The 20,871-nt window shown below is 53.2% G+C and overlaps 6 protein-coding genes across 6 annotated transcripts; 2 read left to right on the top strand and 4 right to left on the bottom strand.

Moving 5' to 3' along the window:
- Window positions 1–712: 712 nt before the first annotated feature.
- On the top strand, window positions 713–6,205 carry AYO20_02367 (hypothetical protein; the record flags this gene model as incomplete). The annotated part of the gene is made up of 4 exons (XM_022640671.1): window positions 713–1,276; window positions 1,336–3,569; window positions 4,565–4,658; window positions 4,727–6,205. 4 exons carry the CDS (start codon window positions 713–715, stop codon window positions 6,203–6,205), a joined length of 4,371 nt encoding a protein of 1,456 aa, XP_022503320.1.
- A 261-nt stretch (window positions 6,206–6,466) lies between these two features.
- On the bottom strand, window positions 6,467–8,585 carry AYO20_02366 (hypothetical protein; the record flags this gene model as incomplete). The annotated part of the gene is made up of 5 exons (XM_022640670.1): window positions 6,467–6,633; window positions 6,946–8,071; window positions 8,132–8,214; window positions 8,291–8,472; window positions 8,533–8,585. The coding sequence occupies 5 exons, from the start codon at window positions 8,583–8,585 to the stop codon at window positions 6,467–6,469; spliced, it is 1,611 nt and encodes a 536-aa protein (XP_022503319.1).
- A 359-nt stretch (window positions 8,586–8,944) lies between these two features.
- Window positions 8,945–13,393, bottom strand: AYO20_02365 (hypothetical protein; the record flags this gene model as incomplete). Its single annotated transcript, XM_022640669.1, has 3 exons — window positions 8,945–9,931; window positions 9,979–12,966; window positions 13,013–13,393. The coding sequence occupies 3 exons, from the start codon at window positions 13,391–13,393 to the stop codon at window positions 8,945–8,947; spliced, it is 4,356 nt and encodes a 1,451-aa protein (XP_022503318.1).
- Window positions 13,394–14,282: 889 nt separating this feature from the next.
- AYO20_02364 (hypothetical protein) lies at window positions 14,283–15,757 on the top strand (the record flags this gene model as incomplete). The annotated part of the gene is made up of 2 exons (XM_022640668.1): window positions 14,283–14,392; window positions 14,443–15,757. 2 exons carry the CDS (start codon window positions 14,283–14,285, stop codon window positions 15,755–15,757), a joined length of 1,425 nt encoding a protein of 474 aa, XP_022503317.1.
- Window positions 15,758–16,232: 475 nt separating this feature from the next.
- AYO20_02363 (hypothetical protein) lies at window positions 16,233–16,751 on the bottom strand (the record flags this gene model as incomplete). The annotated part of the gene is made up of 1 exon (XM_022640667.1): window positions 16,233–16,751. The coding sequence occupies one exon, from the start codon at window positions 16,749–16,751 to the stop codon at window positions 16,233–16,235; it is 519 nt and encodes a 172-aa protein (XP_022503316.1).
- A 919-nt stretch (window positions 16,752–17,670) lies between these two features.
- On the bottom strand, window positions 17,671–20,029 carry AYO20_02362 (hypothetical protein; the record flags this gene model as incomplete). The annotated part of the gene is made up of 4 exons (XM_022640666.1): window positions 17,671–19,566; window positions 19,626–19,743; window positions 19,816–19,888; window positions 20,026–20,029. The coding sequence occupies 4 exons, from the start codon at window positions 20,027–20,029 to the stop codon at window positions 17,671–17,673; spliced, it is 2,091 nt and encodes a 696-aa protein (XP_022503315.1).
- Between the last annotated feature and the right edge of the window lie 842 nt (window positions 20,030–20,871).

Raw genomic sequence — 20,871 nt, 5'->3', positions numbered from 1 at the left:
GTCAAAGGATGTCCGTGACCACGCGACGCAGGGTACAGCGTTCTGGCAAAGTACTCCATACTACTACACCGGCCATTCCATCCTGCAGGGCGCCAAGCTGGCGAAAATGCCACGTTGGCTGACCATGACTAAAGTATGCGATCGGGACTTTACCTCGTACATGAGACGGTGTGACGCAGTCGATCGGTACCCAAGTACCTACCTTACATGGATGGAGCCTTGAATGTCAGCCCTACAGCGAATTAAGAAGACGAGGGAATCTTGAAGTGTGCCGCATCAGATGGAGACCACTGCGACTTGCTTGTCAGCTGTTCCCCTGGTTAGTCCGAGGCGGATTCCCTCCGATGCATCGTTGGCGTGAGATTGCCCTTTTGGCCTCGAGAACGGAGTACATAATATGGGTTGCAGACAGCTGTCTCTGACAGGCCTACTCGTAGGAGCCTATTGTACCAGGTACCTCTGAAACGACTGATTACGACCTCTTGAACAATACCGCCCTCATTTCGTAGAAGCCGTCCTTGTATGACGTATTGTACAGTTTTCGGGTAAGTTTCCCGTTGTGAAAAATTTCCAAATTCTGCCCGACAAGTGTCGTTCCTTAGGCGCAGGGCTTCACCAACAGTCGTTGTAAGTGAGGATCGCATTTGCATTTTTTCTCTCAGTCTCTCCTTTTTTCTTCTTGCCGGATCGCCATCTTTGGCTCTCTCTTCTGATGTTCACTTGCGATGCGTGTCTGCGTCGGTCACTTTTCTCGCTGGGGAGCGGCGCCGGTGCATCACACTTCCCGTCCGCATTGTCCAGTTCCTCGCTCGAGCACACCATCAGTTCCACGGTAGTCGTCTCTCGCAAACATGCAACTCTACAGTCCCTCAGAAAGGGCCATCATCGCAACGATCTTTTCAAAGCCTTGAAAGAGGCGCGCAATGAACCGCCAATCAAGGCCAGGCCGTCGAACGCTCGCGCGAAACTCTTGGCCAAAGATGCTCAAGCACGGGAACGTAATTGGTTACAGCGTCTTGAGCCCTCGGATCGAGAGGCATATCTGAAAAAGGCTATGGAGAAGGAAGCCAGATACCTAGTGGATCCCCTGAAACTGGCACAGGGCGTCGTGGAAAAACTCCGAGACCACAACCTACAAGCCGCGTTGGAGTTGGTTCGTGCCAGCGAAAGAGCTCACAATGGCAAGGGGGTGGACAATGTTGTCAGTTGGAACCACATCATAGATTGGCTGATGGGCCAGGAGTCTCCTGGTGAGGCATGGAAGGTCTACAACGAGGTAAAATCTCAGTTTTCATCCGCAATGCGACCCCTGACTGACTCGACTCGTTCTCGCAGATGAAAAAAAGAGGCCATAAGCCCGACTCGCACACTTATACAATCATGCTGAGAGGCTATCGCGACAATGTCAAGAAACCAAACGCCGTGCAACAGGCCTTGAGCGTGTACGATTCCATCTCCGCCGCCAACTCCGCAGTCACCCCGACCACTATCCATACGAATGCCATCATCAGTGTTTGCGCACGCGCGTATGATATTGATGCTATATGGAGAATCGCTGGGAGGCTTCCCGAACGTGGGCCTGGTGCTCCTGACCATGTGACGTTCACCACCATACTGCAGGCCTTGAATAGCGAAGCCCAAAAAAGAGCCATAGATCGAGGGGGCAGGGAGGGTCCTGGCTTCGATCCTCAGCCAATATTTGAGCAAGTGATTGATGACGCGCGAAAGTTATGGCTCGACATCACCGCCCGCTGGAGAAGGGGGGATCTTTACTTGGACGAAGCTCTGGTCTGTGCCATGGGCAGGCTGTTGATGCTCTCATCCAACCGGAGCACTCATCTGGATGTTCTGAACCTGGTCCATCAAGCTATGAATATAGGCAGAATGCCGGAGGTTTCGAATAATGATGCAGAAAATGGGACAGATGGAGCAGAGGAATTGGAATCCACGGCTGAACGTGACCCTCCCACCATCCTTGAAGTTTCACCAACGAGAGCGAACCGCTCGAGCCTATCCTCAGGTCGACCCGGGACGACAAGCTCGTCTGTGTATGCTACGCCTGGGAACAATACCCTTTCTATGCTTATGGAAACAACTACCGCCCTTCGAAAGCTGAAACTGGGTAAATACTATTGGGAAATTCTCACGGCCGCTGATGGTCCTTACAAGATCGTCCCTGATCACCAAAACATCATGGCTTATCTCCGGCTGCTTCGAGTTTCCCGTGCAAGCAGAGCTGCCTTGGACCTGCTTCGCGCTCCACGACCCGATGATGTACAAAACAAACTCATGGTGCGTGGAACCTTCGTCATAGCCATGAGCACCTGCCTACGAGACAAGAAGAATCCAAATGTCTTTGAGACAGCCAGTCGGATTATGGATCTGATGCAAGAGAGCACGCAAGATATGGGGGATGACCTCGATGGGCACGGAAAAGAACCTCAAGGCCAAAAGCTCAGATTCTCTCCCAAAGCTCTCCGGATGTATCTGGAAGTTGCGATGGCGACCACCAAAGGAATCGGCGCGGGCCCGCTCGAGAAGACCAGCAATGGAGATCTGGATTTCGAGCGAGATCCTAGTAAAAACCACACCTTGAGAGCGCTGCGGCGACTCGGTCCAGATGTGGTCAATGTCAGGCAACTGATCAAATCGCACTTGGTCGAACTTGAACAGCAAGCTGCCGCGAAAGGACGTACGATCAGAGTCAAGAAATTGCTTGAGAAGCGCCAGATTACACCGTACAGCGTCACCGAAAACATTGGCGAACTGGTCGAATTGTTGCGGACCATGATCAGTGCGATCGACAAGATCATTCTGGTCAACGAGCGATTGGAGGATGAAGGCATGGGGCCACTAGATAAAGCCATCTTGAAAGAGTGTTGGTTGCAGAAACGAAAGCTGTCGGCTTTTGTCTCCAGGGCTGCGAATGTGGTCACGGACCCCAAAGGACCTGGAGAGCTGAAGGCGCGGCGTGTAAACGAAAGGGGCCAGCCGTTAGCAAGCAGGAATGGTGAAACCTCCGAGGGGGACGGAGCTGCTTGGTCCGAAGACACGGAGGTGGCAGGCGACGACATGGTGGACGAGGATTTCGATGCCGCCATCCCTTCTACCAACCCGCACGTAAGACTCGTCAACGATATCAAGGCTGCCCAGGCCAAGCACGCCAAATCCAAAGAAGAAAGAGGTCTCTCCCGACGACAGAAACTCGAATTGATCAAGGAAGAGCAAATCCGCGCTCAGTTTCCGACCAGTGTCTTGAGGGAGCGGCAGAGCATCAAAGAGCGGACACGAAACAGGTGGAACGAGACAGAGACCGGGCCAGCATCGACTCGCCAGAGAAGCCGTGCTGCTGCGGGATTTGCTCGAAAGGCACCCGTCTGGAAAACAAGGCAGATGGAGATCAAAGAGATGAGAAGAGAGAAAAGACAGGCCAAGGAGCAGGCGAGGGAAGCTCATGAGAGTAGCAGAGCGAGGGAGAGGGAGACGTATCGGGGATGGGGAGGTGGGTTTCAAGACATGTTGAAAGAGCACGGAAGGGCCGACAGAGCTGGGATTGTGGAACTAGGTCCGTGAGTATCATGGCCCAAGTGAGACGTGATTGAACCATGTACGATAGATACATATAGCCTCAAGAGTGTGGCGATGAGGCATGGAGGGAATTTGCTACGGTGTACGGTGCCTTGTAGGATAAAAGAAGGAAGAATTGGCGCAAAGGAAAACAAATCAAAGAATCCTCCACCCCTAATCAATACAAGTATTGTACAAATACTCACCCACTCACTCGACATCCTACCAGTCCATGGTGCCTGAGCCTGACATGTGGCCATGATCTGTAGCTCGCAGGAGCTTATGATCGGGGACCCTGCGCCAGGTACTCGTACATAGGGGACGGGACCCTACCTGCCTGTCATGTCTAATGACAGCTAAGGTTATCTATCGGGTGAGGGAAGACAAGTATCGATAGACTTGGACTTTGAATCTTGTTGCTTGTTCTCGGTACCTACAGGTACCACCTAGTAGGATGGAGTCAATATATCGACGAGTACGAGGTGTACTTGGTACGGAGGTGCGCAAGGTGCCGCAGCTACAGAGTTTAGTGCCCAACTAAGAGTAGGTACCGAGTACTCTGTAGGTGACCATGCCTTGCATATCTAGTGACTGAAGGGCATTTGCATCCAAGGGTCAAGCGGACAGGCGGGGTACCAAGCATGCATGAAGTGCAGGGGTTCGCTGGGAGAAAGATTACCGGGAGATCCCAGGCTATACCTCGTGATAATTAATGACAAGCGGCATGTGGAAAACAGAAAAAAGAAATAATTATGTAGCCACCAATCCAAAAAAACACCACATTCCTCCCTCACCACTTACTCTGTTTGACATCTCCATCCGAGCTTCTCTGTACGCTCGCCATGCGACATGGAGGCTTTCGTCAACTCCGATTTGACCGATTGAAGTCCCGTCCGTGCTTGTGTGTCCTATCCAGACACACTTCTAGCCTGCGTCCATCATGTCTGTTGCTTGGGAATACCTCCCGTGAAGCTGTTTCAAGAACCCGACCCTTCAGCCATGCCTCTACAAAGGCCGATCAGAGCCCGTCGTCCGTCCCTGCCCGGAAGTGGTCGACACCCCTGGCGAAGACAATTGCGCAGGCCATTGAGGTGAGGGTTTCCCACTACCCCATACCATTGCGTCTGGGTCTGAACTAACCCAAGGCTGTACAAAATAGGTGACGGGACCCATCTCGATCGCCTCCTACATGCGCCAATGCTTGACAAATCCTGACGGAGGCTACTACACGACGAGTCGCCCGTCAGCCGAAGACGCAGACCAGTTCGGCGCAGCCGGCGACTTTATCACCTCCCCCGAGATATCGCAAGTCTTTGGTGAGCTTGTGGGGATATGGTTCATGACGGAATGGATGGCCCAAGGGCGCCCGACCGTAGGGGTTCAGTTCGTTGAGATGGGCCCTGGTCGAGGAACACTCATGAGTGACATTCTCCGGACGATTGGACAGTTCAAGACTTTCGCGAGGGCTATATCGGCGGTGTGGATGGTTGAAGCAGGAGAGGGATTGCGGAAGAAACAGAAAGATTTGCTCTGTGGAGAGGATGCCCACATGAAGGAAGTTGCGGATGAGACGGGCAAGAATGTCTGGTGGGAAGCAACCAGCACTCAAGGGATCCCCGTCAGATGGGTCGAGGATATTGCCCTGCTGCCAGCCCAAGCTCACAATGCAGGCGATGAGATGCCCTTCATTATCGCCCATGAGTTCTTCGATGCTCTCCCCATCCACGCGTTTGAGTCTGTTGCTCCCCAACCCGAAGAGGCACAGGAGCAAGATACCGGGGCCCAGCTTCTCACCGAAAGTGGTCAACCACCGATTGCGAAGCCGTCTATGGCCAGCAAACTCCCACAGTGGCGGGAACTACTCGTTGCGCCCACTACGCCGAAACTAACAACGTTACTCTCCGCCGAATCCGAGAAATCGTCAAGTGACAGAGATCCCGAGCCGGACTTCCAGCTCACCCTGGCAAAAGCGAGCACTCCTTCATCGCTCGTCATACCCGAACGACCTCGCTATCGACCCCTCAAAGCTCAAGTATCGTCGCGTGTCGAGGTATCACCGGAGAGTTCTCGATACATCCAAGACTTTGCGCGCCGGATTGGCGGAAACGAGGTGCCTCCGGCCACACTTGCTAGGGGAAAGCCCAAGCAGGGCCTGGCCGACGTACCGCAACGAAAACCCTCAGGGGCGGCACTGATAATCGACTACGGGCCCCTGGACACGGTCCCAGTCAACTCGCTGCGCGCGATCCGCAAACACAAGATCATCTCCCCTTTTGTCTATGCCGGCGATGCGGATATCAGTGCGGACGTGGACTTTGGGGCTCTCGCAGACGCGGCTCTGGAAGCCAGTCCAGGCGTCGAGGTCCACGGACCGGTCGAGCAGGGGACTTGGTTGATGCAGTTAGGGATCAAAGAGAGGGCGGAGAGACTCCTGAACGAGCTGGACAAGAAAGCCGGCACAACAGGGGCGGAAGAGGCGGTGGAGAAACGGAGGAGAGAGGCTGAAATGGGTTGGAGGAGACTGGTCGAAGGCGGACCCAAGGGCATGGGCAAGGCGTACAAGGTCATGACGATCCTGCCGGAGAATGGCGGGAGAAGAAGGCCCGTTGGCTTTGGAGGGAGTGTGGTTCCTGGATGAATTTTGTTTTCTCTGCCCTCCGGTCTTTATCACCACGTCCTTCTCTCTGTCATCTTGTGGGCGACGAAAGAGAGACGAAACGCGTCGGGATGGGGAACGGTCTGTCTGTATTCTATGTAGAACTGTACCACCACCATATCTATATCCATACCGTGCTGTTCTTTTTACCAGCGCAATCAGGAACAACAGAACTCCCCGACTACTATGAAAGGCGTCCAGCTCAGATCTGCGCTGCCGTCTGCCTTCTTTGTGGGGGGTTCTTCATGCTTCATCGGCGGCAGCCGGGGCGGCGGCGGCGTCGTCGTCGTCGTCAGGGTGTGCGTCGAAATCCCAAAAACGGACTTCCATCTCGGTGGACCGGACGAAGATGGCGATCAGCTCCTCGATGCGCGAGGGCGATTGCTTGACGATGTGGGTTTCGATGAGTTCTGTGCGCGCGCGGGAATCAAAGGTCCGGGGGGTTAGTATCCGATATGATACGACGTGATGTGATGTGATGGGTGCGGTGTGAGGCGAGGCGAGGCGAGGCCAGGTGTTTGATAGTAGTGGTGATGGTGATTGTGGGCTATTAGGGGAAGAAAAGAAACAAGGAGTCTGGGAGTGTAGAGTAGGAGGATGGGAGGGACGTATAAAAGACGGTGAAAAGGTCTGGAACGAACCAATGTCAAGACGACCGGGAAGAAGAGAGAAGCGGGGGAATAAATAAGCCAAGGGGAAAAAAGGGATTATCAAAAACTCACCCCTCCCAACCCTCACAGCCTCCTGGTAGTCGTCGGCGACGTAGTTCTCGACCCACCTCCAGTAGCGGTTGCCCTTGTCGGTGGCGACGCTCTCGCGCTCGCGGTAGAGGCGCGCGGCGGTGACGCCGTAGCCGATGAGACACGGCGCCAGCGACATCTGCAGGGCGAGCCAGTCCTGGCTGGCGCCGACGTCGAGACAGTAGCGGCTGTAGGCGACGCAGGCGGGCGACTCCTTGGTCTGGGCGGGGTCCTCGAGGCGCGCGCGCGAGATGCCAAACTCGGCGCAGTACGACAGGTGCAGCTCCATCTCGCGCTGGATGTGGAGGATGATGTTGGCGCTGGCCGCCACGGCCGCCATGCCCTGCGACTTGTACGCCGCCAGCGCGTGCGACCGCGCAAAGTGCGTCAGGTACAGGTAGTCCTGCACCAGGTAGTTCTTGAACAGCCGCTCCGGCAGCGTGCCCCGCGCCATGGCCGTCGCGAACGGGTGGTGCGTGAAGGCTTCCCAGCTGCGTACCACGAGCGGGTGTGTGAGTAGGTACGTGTCGATGAAGTGGCCCGGCGAGAAGGGCAGGATCTGGAGGCTGTGGAAGTGGTTGATCGGGCCCGAGCCCTTGCCTATCGACGAGTCAGCCAGCTTGATCCCCGTCGTCACGTACTGCACCGCGAGCCGCGTGGCTCTTGCGAGAGACGCCGTCCGTGATTTGGACTTGTCGAGCGCCAGGTTGGACGCGATGGCGCTGGCCAGCGAGCAGCCCGTCCCGTGGGTGTTTTTGGACGCCAGGTACTGCGACTCGATGATGGTGTAGTCGTTGCCGTCGTACAAGATGTCGACCGTGTACGCCTTGTCTTCGTCGCGCGTGGCCTTGACGTAGTTCTTCGTCAGGGGCATGTGGCCGCCCTTGAGCAACACGGCCTTTGGCCCCAGTTGATGAACCATCTTCGCGAGGGTCTTCAGGTCATCCAGACCGGAGGGGGACTTGTAGTGGACGTCGGCGTCGCGCAAGAGCAGCGTCGCTTCGGGGATGTTGGGCGTGAGAAGCGTCGATATGGGCAGAAGCCTTTCGCGCAAGTTCCTCACGGCATCGCCCGGCAGCAGTTGCGCACCGCTGGTAGAGACCATGACCTGTGCGAATCATGAGATCCGGAGACCGTGTGAAAAACAGGGCGTCAGGGCGCATCATACAGGATCGACAATAATGGTAGAAACCTCGTGGCGTTGAAGCGCTTCGGTGACCACCTTGATGGTTTCCGCTGAGCCGAGCATGCCTTTTTTCCCCCATCAAGTCTCAGCCACCTGTTCTGCATAGTCTTAATGGCGCAGCGTATTCGCATAAGACCTTACCAATCTTGACAGCATCACAGCCAATGTCGGTCAAACAAGCATCGATCTGCTTGCCCACAAAGGCCGGTGGTGTGATGTGGATGTCCTGCACACCCAGCGTATTCTGAGCCGTCAAGGCTGTTGTGGCTATCATCCCATAACAGCCATGAGCTGTAAGGACCCTCTGGTCTGCTTCAAGCCCACTGGCAGAGGAGTCCTCGGGTCAGAGCACTGCGCAGAGACGGACGTGGGGGAGAACTCACGCTCCACCAGAGCTGTCGGAGCCTGCAATGACCAAAACTCGGGGAATGGTCATCTTGAATCCAAGTCTACTATCATCGGACAAGCGATAGAAGAAGCCCGGGTGAATGAGAAGTCTTACAACGGAACCACAATCCGACAGCTGGAGCTGGTCTAATGAGCAGGTCTCGAGAAGATGTTGAGTCAAGTATCGTTAAAAGATTGTCGTTGCTCTGGAGCCAATCAAAGACCAAGATCCAAGGCTGTATCTCCACCACAGCAGAAACCATCTCCGCTGCCATAATTCAGCCGTGACAGTCATTCCTAGAGGGCATATAAATATCCGGATGGCGCGCTCAGTGGGATTAATTGATGGTGGATTGTCGTATCTCATCTGGTCAACGAATGAACATCCTACAAACCAATATCCAAACATCACCTCAAGGCGAAGCTGAACAGCGTATCCATCTCCACCCATTGCCGCCCACATTTCTTCAGATATCCATCCACAACCGCCTTGATCCCCTCGAATGCGTCCTTGTTCGTCTCCGCAAGCACCATGATCCGATCCTTCTTCTGCGCGTATTCCTTTTCTGATCGGGCCTTGTTCTTGGCCTTCTCAATATCAAACAATGCCGCAAAGTACAACATTTGGTTGTACAGTTTCTTCTCCGAATATTCATATGACATCCGTCCGAGACAGCCTTCAGCACGCCCATTCGGACCCAGGCATCGATGTCCATACACTGACATCTGCCGGGTTCGGTTGCCGCAGGATGCATCGTCGCAGACCAACCAGCCCTCATAGTAGGCAGACGTCTGCGCTCGAATTTGTGACTCCAGCTGCATGACAATCCTCAATCGTGGGAAGAGCTTCTTGCAATCGGCGTTGCCACATGCAATACCCTCGGGTGTGCATGAATCTGTTGAATCGCAAATCCCTTCGAAAATTGTTGTCTGTTTGCACTCTCTACACTTCAGGCTGAGCCGCGCAGCGTCCTGGAAGCGGACGCTGTCGGGGATCTGCGATTCAAGAGGGAAAATCTCGGTGCTTCGTTGGCTTGCCCCGTTCGAACTGTTGATCTGATATTTGCGAACGTCCAGACCCAAGCATTCAGCCAGTCTGACCGAATCAGTCCCAGGGATGGGTGCGCACAGTCTCTCAATAGGCGGGAAGATCTGTTTGTGGAGATAGTATTCGAAATCGGGAACCAAGCCAGAATCTGTTTTCTGAACGTCTTGGGGGGTGTAAGATCGCTTCGGCGCTGGAAGGCCCTTTGTCTCTTCGTCTCCCATTGTTACAATGTAGGACATGACGTCGTTGACTCGGACTGTTTTGCCTCGACTGATCTCACGAAGGGCGACTTGCACCTGAGGCATCGAATCTGCGTTGGGGTATTCCGTTGGATTTTTACCCAGTTTCTGAGGGAATCAGCAATGTCCTACACAAAGGATTCAGCAAAACTTACCGTGTAGATGACATATTTCTGTACGGGAATGGCATTTTCCCTCATCTTGCTCGACAACTCCCGAAGATATTCATGGATTTTCTCGAGGACAACCTCCGAATCTTCCCCGGAGAGGATCTCGTTCAAGAGCTTCTGAGACGCCTCCTTGGACAAGGCGCAGTATTCTCTTCTCTTCATGTCAAGACCTTTGACTTCGAGCTTCTCAACATACTTGCCATCTATCTCGGCCATGTTAATAGCGGCATACTTCTTTTTGGCATGCAGCAACAAGCGTCGGAAAATATTGTCGATGTCAATCTCCAATAGTTTGTATCTTTCATTGACCGAGCGCTTGAACTCTAGCCCAACACTCAGGGCCTGGGCGATATTGTCTGCATTGGTGTTGATCATGACGGAATCGGTATCACCATAGATGACCTGCAGTTGGTTGCTTTCTGCGAGGTCCTTGGTGCTTCTCAGAATCTCTCTACCTTTGAAGGTGGTGAGCATGGCTAGCGGCCGTGCATAGAAGCGCGATTGGGTATAACCGAGACACCCGTACATGGAGTTGGCTGTGAGTTTCAATGCCATCTGCTTGGTATCCCAGAGTGCCTGTTGTTCTGCAGAGGCTCGTTTATCCTTCATCAGCTTCTTGACTTCCCGACGGCGTGTGACAAGGTTGGCGATAAGTTTTGGTAGGATTCCTTGTGGTTGATCGACTGGCACCTCTGGCACCTTCTCCTCGTTCTCATTTTCGGCGGTACTTGACCGATCAACAGTCGTAAAGCAGATGTTGTACTCTTGGATGATGCTGGGATACAAACTGTTGAAGTCCATGACAAGGATGAACTTGTCGTATAGGCCCTTTTCTGGCTCAAAGACCAGCCCACCTTTGTACTTGTCCTTCTTTTTGGTGTCGGCTCCATCATCTTCGTCATCATTCTCCTGCGCTTGTTTCGCCCGACCTTTACCAAATTCCTTATCGGGACAGATGTATTTATTGCGGTAGAACTCGTGCAGCAAAATGTACTCATTTCGTTCAGCTCGTGTGCCGCTCAGGGTTCGAGCCCACGAGTTCCCCGCAAGCTCTGTGAGCACTTTGGTCAGTGGCAGCATTTGCAATTTCAAAGCAAGCGCCGCAATGAAAAAGGTGTCAGCGTGGCAGTGAGTAACGTAGTTCAGCAACCCATCGCGTGTGGTTGCCCACGTCTTCAAGGCTGCTTCATTGTCCAGCTCACGGCGGCGGTTGTCGGGCCCAAGGTAGAGGTCGCACATCTCTGTCAAGCTCCATTGTTGACATTTGGTCATCAACGACTTGCCCATGTCGTTTGCCAGATCGCACATGAGTCGTCCCGCGAGAAGCTGTCGCTCCGCAAAGAATGTGGCGCCTCTCCCAAAGGACTTGGGCCACTCTCCTCGTTTCAATCTACCGATCCGGTGCCAGCCTGGCGTTTTCTTCTCTTTCAGGCGACTCAGAAGAATACTATAGTCGACTTCTTGAAGCTGATGGCCGATCAGAACATCGGGGTCGACCCTTTCAAAAAGTGCCAGGAACTTGCTGAGCAGAAATTGTTCCGTCTTCTCAAGCATAAATGTGTCGTTTCGCTTTTTGGTTTCAGCTTCAAAGCCAACCGGGTAAGCAGATCCGGATGGTCGCATCACTGTAAAGGTTCGAGAGGGCATTTCTTCTGGAGGGGTGGTGTCGGTAAGAGAGACATTCTCGTAGACGCGAGCACTCGCAACTAAAATTTCCTGCTTATTCTCCTTGACATTGAGTTGTGTCCGGAACGCCAAAGACATCAATGTAAGGCGTGGAGCCTCGAGCTGCTCGGAGTTGTTCAAAACAGTGATGTTGGCTGGTTTGGTGACAGCACATTCCAATTTGCACCAAGAAGCGTTATTGACAGCGCTAAAGTCGGCATCTTCAATGTTCAACCAACATGGGCCCATGATGTTCTTCCACAGCACAAACTGTTCAAACAAGGCCGTATTTGTGCCAAAGACCCGGGAGAACGTCTCTCCTTTCAGGTCCATCGGGAGAGGGCTCTTGTCGTAGGGGTAGAGAAGCTTGAGGTATTCTGCTTCTTTCGGGACATCAGATAGTTCAAATGCGTACTTTCTTGTGCACGGTTTGACTTTTCTGGTGGACACCTTCATTTTGGACATCAACGAGTCGACTTCACCGTATACATCATCCATCTCAACTTCTTCGCTAGTTTCCTGACCATTGACAACCCGATACTTTCTCGGAAGGAAGAAGAGCTTGCGGAGAATGTTGTCAACCTTGACGAATGCGCTGCGATACTGCCCGCTGGTCTTATCCTTGACCTTCCCAAACAGACAAAGACTGCCATTGACTTCCGTATAGTCGAGCCAGAACATACGCAGACTGCCATCCTCTTCAACAGCGTCTTGAGGTTTCATCTTGCCGAAGGTTCGAATTTCCGAAGACGGACTACTTTGGATATTGAGTTTGCTGGTGATCTTGTTCCATGAAGAAGCATCTACTTCACTGACTGGCGGCAACGGCGGAGAAGAGCTCTGTGGTGTTGGAAGTTGTGGAGACTTGATTTTTGGCGGTGGCCTGCTGCCAGTCATGTTGATACTGGTTGATTGAGCGGCTTCATACCCAACAACTTGAGCAACGTCCATGATGTCCTCATCTTCGTCCTCCTCTTTGATCTGCACTTTCGTCTTCCGTTCAACAGCCTTGACGACTGGAGAGGAAGGAAGAGGATCACTCATGATATTGTCGTCATCAAATGTCGGCACATGGTCGTCCTCTTCTTGTACAGACTGCGGAGGTGGAGTGTTGACTAGCTGGGTCGGCGGTCCTTGGTATCTCTGTCGAGGCTGTTCGCGAGAAGGAGGAGGGGAGAGCACTCTGACTTTGCGTCGATTGTCGGATTTGACTGTTTTTGGCGTATATGTGCGGGTAGAGAGGATATTGGCGTCAACTTCTCCGAGGAGATCAGCCATGAAAGCTTCGTCTTCGGCAGTGGTTTGGATCTGGAGTAATCAGACTGGGCCAGACAAATTTGTGGAAGAGGCATACCTTGGGTTTGGGAGCTGCTGCGACAGGGCCGTTGTTGAAGTAGTTGAGAATCTTGTGGTTGGAGCGGTCTTCTTTCTCGCGATCGTCCTCACGTTTTCGCTTTGCAGCTTTTCCTTTCAATGGAAGCTCCTCGGCATCGTCACTACTGTAGTATTGCCGCTCGTTCTGCCATTCTTCTCGACCGTCGTCTGCATAACCCTCCCCATTGTCGTCAACAACGAAGTCATCCTTGTCGAGGCGACTGCGCACGACTTTCTTGTAGCCATCTTCATCGACTTCATCGTATATGGCACCTTGATCCTCGACCTGGTAGGAAGCGAGTCGTGTCTTGCCGGAAGCTCGCTGAGCTCGGAGCTGAGCAAGTGCTGAACGATGCGACATTGTGCAAGCTGGAACAGCTGCAACAATGATGCCACGAGGGGTGAAGAGACAGCTGATTGAGAGTGTGAAGGAGTGATGGTGGTGAATGGGACGTGAATGGGACATGAATGGCCAAGTGACAGACAATCGCGTTTAATCACGCTTCGCGTCTCCTACGCGTGGTGCGCGAGTTTCCGCGAGCCGTGAAGTTACTCCACCTACGCGTTGTTCTGGATAAATATTGTTCCGAATAAGCCGCACTAGTATATAAGTCAGCCTCTCACGTGCTTCCCTACCACCCATCCTGCCATCTCACCTCCCCCCTTATCACTGCTAGCCTCGCGGGCGAGAGCTGGCGGATATGTTCTGCAGAGTTGACCTGCTCCACGGATCGTGTATCCAATCCATCCATCACGCATCACGCGTCACGATGTCACTCGTCAAAGCAGACAAGCAGATCTGTGAAATGTTTGCTACCTAGATCTGTCAGCTGCAGGCCTTGTTTGCTATTGACAGGCGCTGGAGAATGAATAAAATTCCTCCACAGCCTTCTCAGCCATAGCGACTACAAATCAGCAAAGAGATCCGCCAAGCTGAGAATAAAGACGGCTACTGTCGGACAGCCCTCGCCGCTTTTGATGAGAATCTAGATCGATATATATATATGCCGTCAAGCGTGTGAGTTATTAGAGCTTTGGGCAATTACCACGCCACTGACCATCCCAACGACAGCAACATTGGCGTGAACACAGTCTCGCTGCTCTAAGGGTCAAGATGGGCTTCCGCAAGCGGTGCCTTTGTCGCACGGATCCTTTGTCATGGCCTTCTCCCTCGGACTGTGTTGCCAGATCACACACCTGCCGCCTCGAGAAGATACCCTGTACTCTCAGAAAGGAAGAGAATATCGGCCATGACGGTGAACTTCAAACCAGAGACACAGTACATGGTAGCGGAGGCGTTGGTGGCGGAATTTCGTTGGCTCGGCGACAGAGCCTGGCAGAGAGAGCGCAAGGCAGACAGGTAAATCTCCTCACCGTTCTCGCCAGATTTCCAAGCTAACTACGACATAGGCGTCGGGTCCTGTGTACACTCCAAGCGCTGAGATTGACGTGCCGGAGTTTGGGACAAGCCAACATCATCAAGGCCGCCATATTCGAGGAGATCACGCTTCAGGCAACGATACTCGAATTCGACCGCCTGACACCGACCGCAATCTTGTCCCTTGCGCCCTTCGTTCGAAAAGTCAATTTTCTACCCACCCCATTTGTCACCAGTCTGGATCTTGGTGCATTTACCAGAGTGCTTCGGGTCTTGTCACAACATGAATCAAACCTACCCCTTCGATGCCAAAGACATGTGGCGAGACAATGGGGTGACATCCCGACGACGGAAGCCGGAATCGCAGCTGCTTTCAGGGCTCATGGCGAACAAGCCAACGTGGATGAATATCTTCTAACTTGTGGTGAACTGCAATGTCTGTGGACTGCGGCGCTTCGATCCTTCCAGCATGCGAACAGTTTTGAACTACTCTCAGTCTTTGGCAGCCACCCACTGGATCCAAGTGAGCACCCCGGAAGTCTCCACTGCGACTCGTGCCTGGAATCCAAGTACGCACTATTCGACCGGACGGGGGCCTCCGAGGGACAAATGCTCCGGACGGCGATCCAGTGTCTTGCGTCCTCCAACGCGCAGATCAAGACTATGTCAATCCATCGATCTCTTGCGCAGCATTTTCCCACATGGCCGTCTGCTTCGTGGAACCTATTGGATCTCAGTAGCCTCAAAACCTTCAAATTTCCAGACCTGGAGATCGTGGAAGATGATGACGACGAGCACTTCGTAGAACGAGACGCAGCAGTGGAAAATTGCTTGGTGCAGTTCCTTCGGAAGCCTCTCCCTAACCTACGGGAGTTGAGCGTCGACCACCTGGCGCCCGAGCCTCGCATGACGCTGCCATTACTTCCGCTGGGCTCCCTTGCCCAGCTTCGCAGCCTGACGCTCGGAGGGTTAACACTCCAGGTCTCCCGCCTTGCAACGATCATCACAAGTTGTGTTGCGTTGGAAGACCTCTCTCTGAGGCACTGCCATCCTCAGGGACCTGGAGGACGTGTTCTAGAAGGGCCGGGAGATGATGCGTGGCGGCCGCTGTTCGACGCCTTGTCTCAACATCTAAACTTGAGACGTGTCACGATTGTCGACGAGTGGGACGCTGCTAACAACCAAGGTGTGATCGGCGCTCCTTCCAATGCCAACACTGTCGACACCGAAACCTATCGGGTCAGGCTCCACACCGGCCTGGCAGCCCATCGAACTCCAGTAATCGACGGGGTATGGGATGTGGCAGTGCGTGCCTTCCTGGAACGGCAGCAGCAAGATCCGCAGTGAAATCTGGAACCAGAAGCTTTCTGGCGCGCAGGATATTATGGTGGGCCAGTGGAGGATTGAGTGGGAGCTGAAAAAGAGCCATTATTCGTCAGGAGATGTGAGAGCTGGGGGTTATATCCCTGTGCTGATTGAAGTAGGACATGAAAAATGACAGAATTGTGAAATTGCGTTGAAATTGACAACGGTCGTCCTTTCCAAAGTCACGTGCGCTACGCCTCAAGTTCCGGACGGCCCGGCCAAGATGGGAAATGGTGCCGGTCTCTAATTAATTAATATTTTGCCACGCTACGAATAACGGCACCCAATCTGGTCACACACGAGTTCACATAAATATCAAGTTGGTTATGTACGACCAAGTGCTTTCAAAGACTTGGGTTGTGAGATGTATGGATATGTGGAAGCTGGTTTTCCGTATCGTCGTACCCGCGAGAACCAGTTCGGCGCATCAAAGTGTGGCGCATCTTCTCAACCACCCTTATTCCTCCTTCGCCGAAAGCCGGTATGCCCCGAGCCATTGAGGATACACAAGTAGAACGAGAAGCCTCCAGGAGAGACCACTCGCAAAAGCCGCAGCGGATGCCAGCATTGCGGTTTTGGAGAATCCACTGCCATCGCCCCCGACTAAGGCGAGATAGAGCGAGACCAAGGTGATGCAAACTTCGGCTGACCCCAGGAATGCGTACACTGTTACCCGACTTTCAATACCACGTCGAGTGTTGGGGATTCCCAACGCCGTGGGTACGGCCAGGCTTGTGGCAAAGGCGCCATATTGCCGGACAGCGGCAATGAGACTGGGCGTTATCATGGCCGGCGTCGATACCAGCAGGCCGACAAAGTGCTGGGGGCAGAAGACGATGTAACCTCCAACCACGATGTTGAGGACCGTCTCTACGCCCAGAGCGACACGGATCACCGTGCCAGGGTTCGACGGGTCTACTTGCACAGGCACCGATCGCAACGTCATCGGTCGCACATATCTGTTAGAGGGCGGCATTTGTTGGTAGTCTAAGAGTCGTATTTGCTTTATATTTCTACCCAAGGGAGCGTCAGCGGGGAAATAACTGGAAGATCAAACGTTCCCCTCAACTGCGAATGGGAGGGTGACTTTACTTGGTGGGAAATACCTTGGGATATTCAAGGATGATGTCCGGATGGGCTGGGCCAAGAAAGAGCAGCGACCTCCGTTTGCTGAAAGCTTTTTGGCTAACAAGGGATCTAGAGAGTGGAAGGATCCTCCAGATAGCAGAGTCCGGCGTCAATATATATACCCCTGCTCGGTTTACAGCAACTCTGTGTGCTAGAAAGGCCGAACATTGGTCCCCGGGCCCGAATCGATTTGCTCAAGTGAACATCCGGAGGAAATTTCTCGGTGTGAACAAGCTCTGGAGTAGCTCCGGAGAGGAACATCCATATAATCCCTTCGTTCCGGGGCCCCAGCTCGTCGTCCGCTTGCTTCGTTCGAGATATGGGTGGAGCCCGCATGCCCCCCGGGATCTTTTTCATTCCTACGTTCCGACTAGGCGATCTCAGGGCCGAATTTAGCGCAATGCTTTGTATCCGAGTCAAGGAGCGTGGGTGTTATCAAGCCACGGCGACCAATACATCACATCACATGTTGGGTACTTAGTCACTGACTCACATAGGCCTCTCACACCAGCGTCGATACAGATCTGTTAGACCCACTTGGACACCGGAAACTTGGCCCAGGGGCTCGAATGACGAAATTCCCGAGACCAGGGAAGCTCGAGTATCATTAACCTCGTCATGGGATATCGATGAGGAAAGTCCCTCGGATGCACGTGGCAAGTGCCAACAATATGCATCCATAAAGCGATTTCAAAGAGTTCGATTGAGGTGTGATACTAATCCATCCGACAGAACCTTTTTCTACCATCAATCAATAAATCAATCAATCAGTAGTGCGTGGTGCCTCCAATCCCACCGAAATGCCAGAGATCCGTAATATCAAAATCAAACAATGTCTCGGAAAAGGTGTTGAATGGGTCCGTGGTCGTCGTCACGAACGGATCAAGCTCCGGTAGGTGTGAACCGGGCGTCGGCTGAGCACTCATCCCCACCAGCGTGTTGGCCGTGCTCATGGTCATATCTTCGACGCCGTTGCTGCCTGGCACAGGCTGAATCTGTTGTGACATCAGGTAGTTCTGGAGAGTGGCTACGCGGTCGGCCGTCGCTTGAGCAAACTTTTCCGCTGGCTCCCCTGGGGACGATTTGGAATGCAGCAGCCCGAGGGCGCTACAGGTGAGCCAGTACGTGTGAAACCCTTGGCCGAGCCTCTTGATGCGTTCTTCCATGACGTTGACGGCCTGCTCCATCAGATCTTCGGCAACGGTTGGATCCTGCAGCAATTCCTCCTTCGAACGGGTTGAAACGACGAGGTCGTGGCAGGTTGCCAGGCAGGCCCGGAACAGATCATCTCGAAGATTGAGGTAAGTCCTCCTTCTACTGGGTGGTAGTCCGGTGAAAATCCTCATTGTTGACAGTGCGGCGTTCCGCCGGGCGGCGCGTGAGTAAAAGTGTCGTGCCGCCGCGTCTAGTTGAACGGCAAATGGCTGGTGCATGAGCAGGAGCATCTCGTAGAGGAGTAGCTCCGAGAGGGCTTCCGCCATGGCACTTGCAGTGTGATCAGACCATTTGGGGAGGCTGTCGAGGGTCTGTCGGATCCTTTGATCAAGCTCGATGACGGTATCGCTTTCGAGACAGGTACGGACGCTGTTGACCCGGGAGATTATCTCTAGCCGGAGAGGCAAGTGTTGATGTGCTAGGCAGAGGAACGAAGTGCGAGTGAACTCGGTCATTGGCCTAGCCGGGGGCATCTTCTCCGTGGTTTCATCAAAGTCCTCATCGTGGAGGTTCAGCGGCGGCAAAGTGTCCCAGTCGAGTGCACCGATGCTTGCTCCCATGCCGCGGTCGAGGCTATTTTGGATATCAAGTTCGAGGATTGTGAACCACAGTCTTCTGCGCATCTCTTGGTCGAAAACCGAGATGGTATTACTCAAGAAGGTGGGCTCTCGATGCAGCCCAGACGACATGGCTTGCCGCAGCAGGTGTCCTGAAACGGTCCATTCTCGCTTGATTTTGATGCAGTTCAGCTTCTTGGCAATGACCAGGAGAACGCGGATCTGAAAGACTTCCAGTGTCATGTGCTTGTGGCTTTGCAGCTCTAGCCAACTCTCGCAGACCTCGATCCATTTAACCGCTGCGTCACGGCAAACGGTACTCCGACCGACAAACCCCGAGGGGTTGCCAGCAACAGCGCAGTTCGTGCTGGCGCACACAAGAAGAAGTTGCACGAGGAACACCAAGGATGAGTCTCTGGACGATGTCCAGAATTCTTTGTACTTGCGAAAGAAGGTCGGTGCATGTAGAATCCGATATGTCGTCTCAAGTGTCTCGAAATATTCTTGCACCAGAGTATCTGTGCGGGTCTGTTCGGGTATCAACGACACCAGAGTGTCAAACTCTGGAAGAATCAAGCCGGCGCTGAGATCGTGGGGTTGATTTTTCCAGAGAATTCTCGACTTTTCGAGTGTCGGCAGTCGCTGCAAGATATCCTTCACAAAGCGGGAAAGTTCCTCGAATTGTAGAAGTAGATTGGCTCCATGACTTGGGCCGAAATATTGCGTCTTGAAACCTTTCCCTCTGAGTAAGGCTCGTTCGTGGTCATGTAAGGCATTCTTATCGGCGCCCACTCCTGACGTGGTAGAATGACCGAGACCCAGATACACCGTCGACGAGATGGGACGCGTCGCCGTTGCTCTGACTTGGTTTTCCAGCTCGTGTACCCGGTCCTGTAACTCTCGCAAAGACTTCGTTTGGGTGCGAGGTTGCGAGGCGGTAGACTGCTGACTCTCCTCGTGATTTCGGGCACTCTCATGCTCTTTAGATCGAGCATGCCAAACCTCCGCGTGTTCTGATATTTGCAGTACGTCAGTACTTGCTTCAGATCGAAAATGTCGGGCAAGAAACTAATGTCAAAGAACGCCGGAAAAAGCGACCTTTGGGGGGTAATTGGAGAGATCCTATATCAAAGAACTTACCAGTCCAGGAAGTAACCGACGCCTCCCTGCGTACCTGTGGGCTCTCGTCGGATGGGGTAGGGATAGCGTTGTCCTGCTTGGTGTATGAGACGTAGTCACAACTCACACCTCCCTTCTGACATCTGACACAAGATGGATATGTCCTATCACATCTCACTTTTCTCCGCCGGCAAGCCACGCAAGAGAGTGCTAGGCGACGGCGTTTGGGACCCATAGTTGTGTGAGATCGAGTTTTGAAAGCCGATGATTTAACACCGAAGTGCGGATAGCGCGCGTAGGATGGGTAGGGCTCCTCGATAACCGCGCTCCTCGGTGCTGGTCCAAGTGCACTTGCACTGATTGGATTAGGACCGAGCAGCGATATAAGGATTGCGCGAGCCTTTGAACCTAGAGCCAACCTAGATGGGAGATGAATTGGGGAAGCATACCAGGGGTCTGTCTAGGGAAAAAGAGAGGGCTTCGACAATGTGCTTTTACACTGGTTCAAGAATGACATACACGACACTATTGAAAAATAGGCAGAAACCATCATTGAAACCCTCAGACTTCATGAGATGGAGCTTGACGGAAGAGAAGTTGTCAAATTACAGGGCTGGGGGCCGGATGAGGATACCATCAAACCATTGATTGCGCTGTGGTTAATCACTATGGAGTCTCACTTGTGACGCTTCTCGGTGCTCGGTCATAATCTCGGCCGAATATCAACTTATTTCCGACCGATATCTCCGAGCCTTACTTCAACAAACTCCCATCTCCTCGTCCTCCCTCCACGCACCAACCGACTCCTTCTGCTCACTCGTGCATCTCTCGCTCACTCAAATCTAGTTATCGACTTGCTCCCCACCGTGGTCTTGACGAACTCGAGCTGGCTGGATTGACTGCTCCTCTCTCTCTTGCTGTCCGGCCATTGACCATATTACTTCAAGCTCCCTGGCCTGTGCCGTGATACCAGTGTTCGTTGTATCTTTGACGGGCGACCCTTCTGGCACGGATCCCTTGTTGTTGACTGTAGTGAAATATGATGATGCGGGCGATCATAGCAATACTAACGACGGC

The sequence above is a fragment of the Fonsecaea nubica genome (genome assembly GCF_001646965.1).
Source record: "Fonsecaea nubica strain CBS 269.64 chromosome Unknown Scaff10, whole genome shotgun sequence".
Taxonomy (NCBI): Eukaryota; Fungi; Ascomycota; class Eurotiomycetes; order Chaetothyriales; family Herpotrichiellaceae; genus Fonsecaea; species Fonsecaea nubica.
This window is presented reverse-complemented; position numbering and strand designations above follow the sequence as displayed.